Source organism: Elephas maximus, chromosome 11 (assembly GCF_024166365.1).
Source record: "Elephas maximus indicus isolate mEleMax1 chromosome 11, mEleMax1 primary haplotype, whole genome shotgun sequence".
NCBI lineage: Eukaryota > Metazoa > Chordata > Mammalia > Proboscidea > Elephantidae > Elephas > Elephas maximus.
The window spans coordinates 77,540,302-77,553,123 of record NC_064829.1 but is presented as its reverse complement, the minus strand read 5'-3'; the positions used below and the strand labels follow the sequence as shown (position 1 = coordinate 77,553,123).

The 12,822-nt window shown below is 38.5% G+C and overlaps 1 protein-coding gene across 1 annotated transcript in view; it reads right to left on the bottom strand.

Annotated features, from left to right (window-relative positions):
- DOK6 (docking protein 6) overlaps positions 1-12,822 on the bottom strand; it is a 436,821-nt gene that overhangs the window by 172,330 nt on the left and 251,669 nt on the right. Inside the window, exon 4 of the mRNA XM_049902004.1 lies at positions 7,236-7,355. Within this exon, the coding sequence (XP_049757961.1) occupies positions 7,236-7,355 (120 nt within the window). The remainder of the gene's footprint in view (positions 1-7,235; positions 7,356-12,822) is intronic.

Here is a 12,822-nt window from a genome sequence, read left to right as displayed (position 1 = left end):
ACCTTGCTTTTCTCAGTTGTTCCTCCCCCATTAACATAAACTCACTGCCTCCTAAGTTCCCTATCTATTCTTTCGAGTTGCTGTTGTCAGTTTGATCTCACATAGATAGATCTTAAAAGAGCATAATGCTCAAGGGTGCCAGTGAAGTTCTGAGGTGTCACAGCATTGTTTTAAAAAGCATTAATCATAAACTTTGTTTACAGGTTTGTCTCTCCCATTGTTTCCTAAGTTTCTGAAAAGTAATGATCATTTTTGCTCAATTCTACATTTCCTTAGCTTATAATAGGTCCTCAACAATGTTTGATGGGTGGATAGTGAATGAGTGAATGCATCCAAGCGTGTCTGAGATGTGGGCAGCATGGTTGCTATGGAAGCCCAGGTAAAAAATTTAGAAACAACGCTGAAATACTGTTTCAGTTTTGAAGAAAGGTTATAGACATTTTTAGGCTAAAGTAAGAATTCATGCTGATTCTAATCTAATAAGCACGGTTGCTAGATCCTGAAGAAAAAAACAAAACAAAAAAACCCACAAACCTTCATATTGGACCCTAAATAAACCAGATGACAAAGTCACAGGTTCCTTTTCCAATTTTTGTTCCGACGGGCATCTCCTGCGTCAATGGCAAGCTGGACACTTCCTCTGAGTCCACTTCTAACTGTAATTGCAAGAATTTCCTACAGGTGAGTTGTTTATGATGTTTACCTCTGCTATAGACAACATTCGTTTTCTGGAATTTCTATTATGTGCTGTGAATCCTTTGTAAGTAGCCATCAGACTGTAACACCATGCATTAGTATTTTCTAAGATCAGTATATAGGCCATGATAAATGTTAATGAAAGATCCAGAGATCCTGGAAATAGTTTAAGAATTTAAAGTTTGAAACATCTACTTATGCTGCAATGTTATCTGCAGTCTAACAATAAGAGTGTGGGTGTGTGTGTGTGTGTGTGTGTGTGAGAGAGAGAGAGAGAGAGAGGGTACGTGTTTGCTTTCCGTTCCCCTATACCATGTGGGATTCTGAGTTGATATGAAAGCAGCTGACAGCACTAGATAAAGACGATTATAGCAAAGGATTTAATCATAACTACTTTTATCTCAGCAACAGACATTATCTTTTGCCTTTAAAATATTTGCATAAATGTTTATTCTTAGCTAATCACAGAGTAAATAAAATCAAGCTGTATGGATTGTCTGGAACTCAGAGAAACACCAGAGGAGAAGTAGCCATTCTGAATGTCAACACAAGGCTGCCGTCAAGGCTGAGCAATGTGCCCCTCCCTTGATGACAGGCTTATCACCTCAATTCCATCTACATGCATATGGATCTTACCTCTTAGAAGAAATTCCAAACTCAATCCAAGCAAATTATTGATAAAACAATAAAGTAAGTTTTCTGTTGAAGGATAAACTATGCAATTTATTTTGATGAGTAGGTTTGTTAACTTTCTTTGTGGTTACCTTGAACTTTACCCTTATCTTCTTAGGCTTGAACCCATCTATTATTACTTTTTTTTTTTACTTGGTATTGCCTTGCCTTCCTCTCCATTAGAAAGTTCTATACCTACACCACTTATTCCTTTTGTATTGTCCTGATGTTGCTGTCATTTACAGATTAACCTCTCTGGTTCCCTGTTGTAATTCTTTTGGTTTTGGATAGTCCTTGAGAGTTCATTTCCTAGGTTGGTATCTGGCTGGTACAATCTTGCGTCCTAGATTCAGGCTGTAGTCTGATGTTGTTTGTTATCAGACTGAAGGACTCCCTTTAATAATTCGTGTAAGTCTGGTTTTGTTTTTACATATTCCCTTAATTTCTGTTTATTTGGAAATGTCCTAATTTCCCCATCATATTTGAATGAGAATTTTGCAGGATATATTATTCTTGGTTGGTAATTTTTTTCTCTTAAGGTTTTATATACGTCATCCCATTGCCTTCTTGTCTGCATGTAAGCTATGCAGTTTAATACTACAATAGCTTAAGAAAAAAATTAACTGAATCTGTAAAGAGAAATCTGTCACTAAAAATTTATTTCTGTCTGTACGTATCAATCACTTCACGCAAATTTTAGGAAGCTGAGAGTTTCATTTATTTTAAAAGATGTTATGTTTAATGTGTCTGTAATGTGCTGGACTGACTGGGGCTGGGGAAGTCCCTGAGACTATGGCCCTGAGTAGCTCTTCAAACTGTGTATTGAAGCTATCCCCTGAAGTCACCTTTAAACTAAGTAACGGTTTAGTGCAAAGAATCAAGATTGTCACCTTTGAGTATTGTATTACCTTAAAAAAAAAATCTATATAAGGCCAAAGGGTCAACAGCTATTTAAAGCATAGATGAGAAGGTTGGGGGCAAGGAGATTAAGGAAGTCAAAGTGAAACAACTAAAACAGAAATAACGAGAATGTTGACACAAAGTGAGGAAGTAAAACAACTAAAACAGAAATAACGAGAATGTTGACACAAAGTGAAGGATTTAACCACTATCACTGATCTTTGGGTCTAGAAACTGTGAAATGGGAGTGGGTTTTGCTGTGTTTTATATTTTTAGCCCCCCCCCCCCAAAAAAAAGTCTGTAATAGTGGTTCAGAGCTAAATGAAAGGACCACTTTAAAGGATGGCACATCTTTAAAGATTTTAATTAGCTAGCTAAAATAACAAATACTTTTCCTACACATTTTCAGTAAAATAAGTGGGTTTATTGTCTACAGGAGAGACATTGGCCCCTGAATAATCATGGAATCTGAAGATTAGAGTCCAAGTTGGCTAAAGAGCAACCTTAGTATTGACCATGTAGTTTATAATCCTACGGGTAGTTCTTCTTGCCCAATTCACCTCAAAGTGTAGCCACCGCTCATCTATCAGTGGAGGCTTGCTAAGATGGTGAACAGATTTCAGCAGAGATTCCAGACTAAGACAGACTAGGAAGAAAGGCCTGGTGAACTACTTCCAAAAATCAGCAAGTAAAAGCCCTGTGTATCACAATGGTCTGATCCCATTGTACATAGAATCGGGCCAACTCGACAGCAGCTAACAACAACAGTCATTTCAGGGGAGACTCTGAAATGAAATTATCATATGTATGGGCATACTGGGTTGAATTGTGTCCCCCTAAAAGGATTATGTTCAAGTCCTAAACCCTGATACGCATGAATATGACCTTATTTGCAAATAGGGCCTTTTGCAGATATGATCAAATTAAGATGAGGTCATACTCAATTAGGGTGGGCTCTAATCCAAAGACTGGTGTCCTTTCAAGAAGAGGGAAATTTAGACACATGAACCCACAGAGGGAAGACAGCCATATGAAGATGAAGGCAGAAGTCGGAGTTATACTGCCACAAGCCAAGGAATGCCAAGGATTGCTGGCAACCACCAGAAGCTACAAAAGGCAAAGAAGGATTCTTCCATAGAGCCTTTGGAGGGATCATGGCCCTGCTGACACCTTGATTTCAGTCTTCTAGCCTCCAGAACTGTGAGAGAATAAATTGCTGTTGTCTTAAGCCACCCTGTGTGGTACTTTGGTACTGCAGGCCTAGGAAACTAACATAATGGGAAAATCCTGTTGATTAGAAAGCTAAAAGCATCAGGAAATACATGTAAGAAGTTATGCCAATCTTTGTGTGTGTGTGTGTGTGTGTGTGTGTGTTTCTCTCCTAGCCTGCATATGTACACTGGAATTATTGACCAAGGAATAGTAGAGTCTGAAAAATTGATATTCTGTAGAGGTTCATTTGTTTTACTGTTCACCAGAGTGTGGTGAAATGAGTTCCTTTATGTAACATTTTGCCTTGGTTCTTTGGAAAAACAGCTTGAGAGATTTTTCCCCTATGGCCTGAGGAGTTACCTTTGCCCTAGTTTTCTACCCCAGAGAGTTTGTTACTTTTGTCCAGGTTAACTGACATTTCCTGGGTATGTTGTAAACAATTTGAGTTTGATACTTTCTGTCTGGTCCCGGGCTGCAGCCTACCCTGTGATTGGTATACGCCGTGAAGGGACTGGTCAATAGACTATGCAAATAAAGTGACCACAGACTATGCAAATGAAATGTCTGTGGTCTACCAAGATGGGATTGGTCAGTGCATGGCCCTGGTGGGAGTGCCATGCCTTGAAATTGACAAGGAGTTATGCACGTATGCAGCCAACCCCACAGAAGTTTTTTTAGACAGAAGCAGGAAGAGAAGCAGAAGGAAGAGAGAAGCAGAGAAAGAGGGGAAACAAGGAACCTCCTAAAAGGGCTGTAATATGGGTCAAGGGCTGTAATACTGAAGACAGAGAGAGGCCCAGAAGGGGCCCAGTGGCAGAGCTGGTGGTGACAGGCCTGGAAGGGGCCCTGTGGCAGAGTCAGTAGTGACAGACCACAGGGCCAAGAGGAGCCTGTCCTGAGGGGGCCGAGAGGAGGCCTGCATGGTCGAGAGGAGCTGAGAGAGCTGTCCTGCACTGAAGATGGGAGATTTTGTCTATATGCTTCCTGATCCTGAGTTTTAATCTGTTGATCCTGATCCCAAGTTGTACCTTGTTACTTCCTTAATAAACCACTTAACTGTAAATATGGTCTCTGAGTTCTGTGTGGCCACTGCAACAGATATCAAACTGAGAAGAGTAGTGAGTGCCATGGGAGGGATGGCTGATGTCAGAATTGGTAAAAAGGTTGGAGGGTGGAGGTATAGCTGACCTTCACCTCATAAGGGTCAGCCTTAGGCTGGTCTTGAATCTCCTTTTCCCCCTTGAAGTTAGGTAGGTTCTGATGCTACTATTACTACTCCCATCATTTCACATATAGTATGAATAACTATTTTTTTAAATTTCAGCTAAGCATAAATGTGCCAAGAGGAACAGAGGAAAGGTGCTATTGTCTGAACTTGAACGACACTTTAAAGAAAGGGCATGCAGACTGGACGACCCCTTAGCAACAGCTGTAGCAATGAACTTTGTAATGAAAGAGAGAAATTCATCCCTGTGGACAATGATTCCTAGGGAAATGAAATCTCCCCATCTCAGAAGTTTCCTTGGAATGATACACACTGAAGAGTCTTAGTGAGTATGAAAGGTCCCTAGGTGGTGCAAACAGCTTATGCTCAACTGCTAACCTAAAGGTTGGATGGAGGTTTGAACTCACTCAGAGGTACCGCAAAAGAAAAGACATGGCAATGTGCTTCCATTAAGATTACCGCCAAAAAAAAAAAAACCCGGTGGAGCACAGTTCTACTCTGTAACACATGGGGCTGCCATGAATCGGAATAACTCAATGTCAACTAACAACAACAACAGGGAACGTGTTCAAGTGAGATTGTCAGTTTCCTTACAGCGTACCAAGGACTTTTAGAGGTTATTTAAATAAACCATATACTACCTTCTCCATTAAATCATTACTCATAGATTTGTGAAATATACTTTTAAAGCACATATATCCCATTGCATAAGGTTGGGATTATTAAAAAAACGAATCCAAGAAAAACATTTAAGGTATTGGTGATATTATAAATTCAGGTCTGCTTTTTTTTTTTTTACAGTATATGCAGGAGTTATGATGTTTTCGCTTGTGCTTTTTTTTTTTTTTTTAAAAAGCTTGAGCTTTTTATGACATTTAAATCTGTGTTTGTCCCTTTCTAACAAATCCATATTAGGGATTCCTCCTTATATTCTAGGCATATTACTTAGACATTTTAAACGAGAAATTAAAATTATAATAAACCAAGGGAGTAACATCATCCATTTGGATAGAAACCACATAGAACTCCACATCTTTTAAGTAGAAGCACAAAGCCCACATTAAAAGAGCCACAGATGTTCCCACCCACAGCCCTGATTTATTAGCTCTCTGCACATTTTCTCTCTGCAGTATTTGACAAGCGCTTATCAGTAAGAGGTTTTCCCTTCTTTCCTTAAACTGCGAATGGGCTGCACACTTAAAGCAGTGTGGTTATGGACTTTCATACTGAGCACAGCTCTGAGAAAACAAGTCAGTGAGAAGAAATCCCCAGAGAATGTGGGAGAGGAATATAAAATAAGAAGTAAACAAAGAGTCACAGGAGCTCTCTGGTGATTTTCTGAAAACTATCACACATAGGAAGTTTTTTAATATCTGCTCATGTTCATGATAAACTAGCAGCAAACATCTTTTTTCATTTTAGCAACAAACAAAAAAGTGCTTTTTAATATGCTCTGAGACAGGGATGACCACTAACAACACAGTTGTTAGTACTAATAAGATTATAATCATCAAGTACTTTACTTGTGCTATTTAAATTACAAAGCCCTGGTGGTGCACTGGTTAAGAGCTTGGCTGCTAACCAAAAGGTCAGCAGTTCAAATCCACCAGCCGCTCCTTGGAAACCCTAGGGGGCAGTTCTACTATGTCCAATAGGGTTGCCTTGAGTCGGAATTGACTTGATGGCAACAGGTTTGGTGTTTTATTTTTTAATTTTTGGTTTATCTAATTCATAATCCATAGATGATTCCAGAATTTCTTTTTAATCGTTAGTGTCAAGCTTCCCCACTATCTCTCACCCTTTCCAAACCCTGACCATCAAAATTAGGAATGCTGAAAAGTTTCTCTTTTTCATACTACTAGATCATCTGGACATGGTGGTAAGCATTAAAAAAAGAAACGGAGAAAAACTAGCTTACCATCAACTATAATGACACCCTGAAAAATAAATGCATCACTCTAATTTCATTACTTAGAGATGTTAGTCAAGAAGTTGCAGCATAAATTCTTACTAGACATCAGAACTGTCTGTTAAATTACAAGCACAGTGTGGTAAGTAAACAACACTAGACATAAAAACCTCAACTTGATTATACTCGGAGATTACATCCACTGTACTTCCTGATTTGTAAGATTAACCAAATACCCTAAGAGTCTACTGATAGCATGATAAACCGAATAGGTTAATATAGACTCTAAATCTATAGCAACTCTCAAAGAAGAAAAAGTGAGGATGTTAAACATTGCAAAACTTTCTGTACAGTGAGTTAACTTATTACTTATTTAGAGAAACGACAGCATCACACAGCAAGAAGTCAGGAGATCTGGATTGTTTTTACTTAACCATTTCACTAGTTCTGTGTAATCTTGGGAAAGACCCTTAACGACCCAAACTGATTAATTTGCTTTTTTAAAAAGAAAAAAAACTAAAACAGAACAATTTATCGAAACATTTCAAAGGCCCTGTCTAGTTTCGAAGCTCTACAATTACTAGTGTGATTGGAAATAGTGACAGGTCAGCTCACACTCACCATTCTGCTCACGCTGCACGCCTGCCGCCAGCAGGTCCGGCTCTCCCAGGCTGATGTCGTTCAGCCGGGTCCCCAGACATTCCATGCAGAGGTGTTTGCACCACTCCTCGGCCTCCAGCTCTGAAAGGGACCATATATCCCCAAGGTCAGGCAATGTCCCATATGAGTGATGCATCATTCATAAAAGTTAAAAATCTATCTTAAGAAAACAAAAAACTACGTTTGAGAAATAAAAAAGGTCCAGATTTTCCCCCATTGTTTGACATTATTTTTCAAGCACTTTTGATGTACTTTATCTTATTTGCAAATAATAGTTCAAGAATATTTCATATCCATATCTAGTATATTTCAGGAGTCCCTGGGTGGCACAAATGGCAGGTCACAGCCTTGAAAATCCTATGCATGAGGTCAAATTGACAACAGCAACTCAAAAGGTTACCTAGGAAGTTTAGGGGGCAGGAAAGTTTATGTTAATGGAGGAGGGACAATTAGGAAAAGGAGGCTGAGGATGGTTGTACAACTTGAAGAATGTAATCAATGTCACCAAATTGTGCAAGTGTAGAAGCTGTTGAGCTGGTGTATGTTTTGCTGTGTATATTTTCAATGACAACCAAAAAAAAAATGATTTAAAAAAAAAAAACTGTGGAACATAGTTCTACTCAGACACACATGGTGTTGCCAGGAGTTGGAGTTGACTCAATGACTACTGGCATTTTAGATTGATTTAAATTTTGGAGGGAAACTACACAGAATAATAAATTGAATTAAAAAAATAAATGAATATTAGAATAATGACGGATTAGATTAAGTGAATCTTCCTGAATGCAGCCAAGATGTGCGTGGGCTAAAGGTCTCATTCCCAAGTCATTCTGAATTGTAATGGATCATAAGACCAGTGCTAGTATCTGGTAGCTTTTCTTTTATTAACATAAAAAAAAAATGTGCTATCCTTCCTTTGAAGAAATTTGGGTAGGATATTAAAAGTATCTTTTTTTCTGAAAAACTAATCATCTAAGACGTTGATTAGATCATTACTGCTTTTACTATCATTACTTGCCACCTTCTTTATATCTAAAAGTTTTTTTCCTTATTTGAAACATTAGAACATCTTATGTCTACACAGAATCTTGTAGTATCTAATACATTCACAGACATAAATGAATTTGATTGTCGCATAAGTCTTGTGAGGGTGGGGGTGGCTAAAAGTGAGAGTCATATTTGTATTCCATGTCGTACCACTGGACGGTGCCAATGATATGGTATCTATATTTAATATGCAGAAATATCAGATAGGCCTGGGTTTGAATATTTTGGGATAAGCCCCAAGATCAATGTACAAATTGGATAAGTGTCCCGTTTATACCTGCCCAGACACGTTGATAAGTCAATACGGACTCAACGGCAACAGGCTTGGTTTTTTTTTTTTTTAATGGCATGTTTCTGGCTTTTCCATGTAGCATACATCTATACTATTCAATAGATATTTCCTTCAACTCTCATGTTGCTCTCTGGATGACATTCCAACCTTTGCCTTGGCATTTTAAACTCCTTTGAAAAGTCGGCTGTGACAGGTTTTTTTCTGACTGGAAGGATCTGAACAATCACTCTCCACATTGGTCAACAACCTTCAAACCTGGGTAATGTTTTTTTCCTGAGCTGAATCACACTGCCTTAGTGTCAAAAACAGGTGTCATCAGTGAGATGTCAAGCCAGATTTGTCATTTATTTTGATTTTTATTTTTATCAAGACCATAAAAGGCTGTTAGAAAACAAAGGAAAGAACATGCAGTCACCCACACATGAGGTACCAGTCCAACAAAAATAGGTGCTCCAATGTTTACTCATGAAAGGTACTTTCTTCACAAAAGACCCCGTTTGCATAATTCAGGGACCATCCTCTCTCTGTACGGTCACACAGTCGACCTAGTTCAAGGATTAAGTCAATTCCTAGTGAGCCTGGTGCTCCCCCCTTGGGAGTTTCCTCTGGAGTCCAGAAAATATGGTTAACATGGCGTCTCATTTTTTGCAGATTCCTTATTTGTGAACTCACTGATTTACTGGGATCACTAAATAGTCCCAGCTACGCGCATGCACAGATTGATGATATTGCCTGTGAGGGTGGGTTCAGCTGTGATTCTGTATTCGCTAATTTAGCATTCGTGGGCTTTGTCAGACCAGCTACTGGGAATAAGGAGAATCAACTTCCAACTAGCAGATCACTAATAAAATTAATGCATACTGAGCCCTCACAGGTTTCTTAAGGAAAACATCTCAGTTTTTCTTCCAGTGAGGGAATGTTCAACTTCATCGAAAAATTCTACAGAAGCAAAGATAGCATATTTAGAAAGAGATTTTTATTAGATCTATGAGTTTTGGTGAAGTTATAGAAGTTTTGAAAGCTTTTCTAACACCAAAGCCAAAATCTTAACAGGCTGAGCTAATTTACATCCTATGTATTTAGAAATAGTTGGAGTTTTTGCTTTGGGAGACAACATGAGTACTTTTTTTTCTTTTAATTTTTAATGTTCTGAATTTTTCTCAGGATTCCACAATTTACTATCATCAGTAAAATTACATGTAGTTAACATTTTAGTTGCACTACTCTATCTAATATGATTTCCAGTACTCCATAGATGAAAATGAGAATACTGAATATTCTATTTGGGGTGAATACGTTAAATATGCCAAAGCACCTTTGTGTCAATGTTCCCTTTAAGTACTAAGTCAGCACATGCCCAAAGGTTACAGGAATATGTCACTCATTCATTCTATTAACTCTTTTGTCCTGGGCTTTAATGAGACAATAGAAGCAACCATACAGCAAAGGGCTTCTGTGAAATGGGAGCTGACTCCTTCAAATGGAATTCTCTGACAACCAGGGTGCAGGGAGGTGTCTAGGCAGCAGTGCCAGTATTCATGGGCTTCCTCCAGCAGGTCAAGATGTCTTCTGCAAGCAGTCTTTAGAATCACAATGCTTCGGCATTTGAGTAATACAGTAGCATACAAAAATAGTAGTAGCAAGAGTAATAATAGAGTTGAAGTAGTCACATTAGAGACTGAACTATAAGCTATTTCAGAAATAAAGAGAAAGAGAGTATGTAAGAATCATCAGAAATTCATATTATCATCAAGGGTTCATTTTTTTTTTTAAACAGGCATTTATTGTGAACTGACTTCATGCCAGACACTATGCTACCTGCTGTCGTTGAGTCAATTCCGACTCACAGCAATCCTACCGACAGAACAGAAGTGCCCCCTAGGGTTTCCGAGGAACACCTGGTGGATTCGAACTGCCAGCCTTTTGGTGAACAGCTGAACCCTCCACTACTATGCCACCAGGGTTTCTGACACTATGCGAGGAGGTAGTATAAAAGATGAGAACGCAGTTTCTCCTCTCAGTAATCTTAGAGGCTGATGGGATGGGCAGGTGAGTTTGGTATGCGTTGCTCTGGAGAGCCACTGGCTGAGCCAGGTCAGAACTGAGGAGTTACGGGGGAGCTCAGCAGAGTGGAAGGTATCTGACAAGCAAGAAGAAGGTGAGGGTGTATGATTCAGTGTATTTGAGAGTGTGTGTATGTGACAGTCAGCGTGTGTGATAACGAGTATAAGTGTTTAAGTGTGTGTGTGTGTGTGTGAGACAGTATGTTTGTGGGCTGGGAGAGTCAGGTGAACTGAAGAGGAAGATGGAGGCGCTGAGAAAGGCATTTCCAGGGCAGTGAGAGTAACATCCCATTAATAGCTAAGGACAGCCCTGAGTTCACGTGATACAATGTGAAAAGCAGCGCTCTATCCATTCACTCCTCAATTTTCTAGTATTCAGTTCAATTACAGCAGTCCTAAACTTTCATCTCAAAAGTATTAACCTTTGTAATCTACATACTTGATCTCACGGTTTTGCTGCAGAGAAGCTAGATTTTGCCATACAGGACTTCCTGTTTTTAATAGTCACCTTTCAAACAATTATAGCTCTGTTTTTTATTTGTTCTTGATTAGGCAAGCTCTATGTATTAAAGCCTTTTAATCTTTTTTTGTGTGTTTTGTCCTATCGTTATTTAATTAGTGTTTTCTTCTGAATACCTTCCATGATTTACCTTTCCATAATGATTAAATGAGGAGATTAAATAAAAATGCAATAATGTGAATCTACTGCATTAAAAAAAAAAAATTGCCCATGGATTTAGTGCTTTTTGTCTTTTGCTTTATCTTTCCAACTTCTATCTTAGCCTACTGATAGTGTGAAAATAATTAAAATGCTTCATGCTGTAATAAAGACATAAAAATGTTCTATAAAGTTTTCTATGTTTTCCTTTGCATGTTGGAAGTGCTTTTTCATTAAGATGTTGTTTTCTGGTCACTTGTAGTTATATTCCAATTCTTAATTCAGGTAAATAACCCAGCCTCTAGAACAGAAACCCAAATAATTTCTTTACCACGTAAGATTACTTAGATGAAAACATTCAGTAATTTCTAAAAGGAAAACTGAAGGACGTTTGGGAATAATAAGACAAATGGAGAAGGGAGACTAAATAGATGATAAAAGGCATGATGAATGGGTTTATTGGGTTCAAGGGAAGATGATGATCAGGGATATTGCTAAAGAAAAACACCCGCAGGCCGGTGGCTGCTCCTCCCGGAATCTCGTTGCATCCATCTTCCACAGAATTCTCAGGAGAGTAATGGCTATATCCTTTTGCACCGGGAAAGAGATCTGTATATAGCAGATCCTTAATAAATACCTATTGACTAAATGATTAGGTTCAAGCTTTATTGTTTTCACGTAATTTAGGCCTTAGGATAATGACATTAAAGTTAAATGATCCAGAATGAGCTAAATCTGAAAAGAGTTAAAAAAAATTTTCATCACATAACATAGAAAATATGCTGTCAGCCAAGGTCATGCAGCACAATTCAAGATAGCACTGTATGGGCTTCATGTTACTTTATAAGATGAAGTCAAGATGAGTTTCGTACGGAAATAGTAAATCATTTTATCTAGTCATTATTAGTTTTAGTGTTTAATAATAATTTTAGGAAAAGTGTCAGTAAAATAATCCTGCAAAAACAGTAATTTTTACATATGTTGTTGTTGGGTGCTGTTGAGTCAGTTCCAACTCATAATGACCCTGTGTACAACAGAACAAGACACTGCCCAGTCCTCTGCCACTCTTACAATCTTTGTTATGCTTGAACCCATTGTTGCAGCCACTATGTCAATCCATCTTGTTGAGGGTCTTCCTATTTTTCGCTGGCCCACTACTTCACCGACTATGATGTCCTCCTCCAGGGACTGATCCCTACTGATAACATGTCCAAAGCATGTGAGATGTAGTCTCACCATCCTTGCTTCTAAGGAGCATTCTGGTTGTACTTCTTTCAAGACAGATTTGTTGATTCTTTTGGCAGTCCATGGTATATTCAATACTCTTCACCAACACCACAATTCAAAGCCGCCAGTTCTACTTTGGTCTTCCTTATTCACTGTCCAGCTTTTGCATGTATATGAAATATACTAAAAATACCTTGGTTTGGGTTAGGTGCACCTTAGTCTTCAAGGTGACATCTGTGCTTTTCAACACTTTAAAGAGGT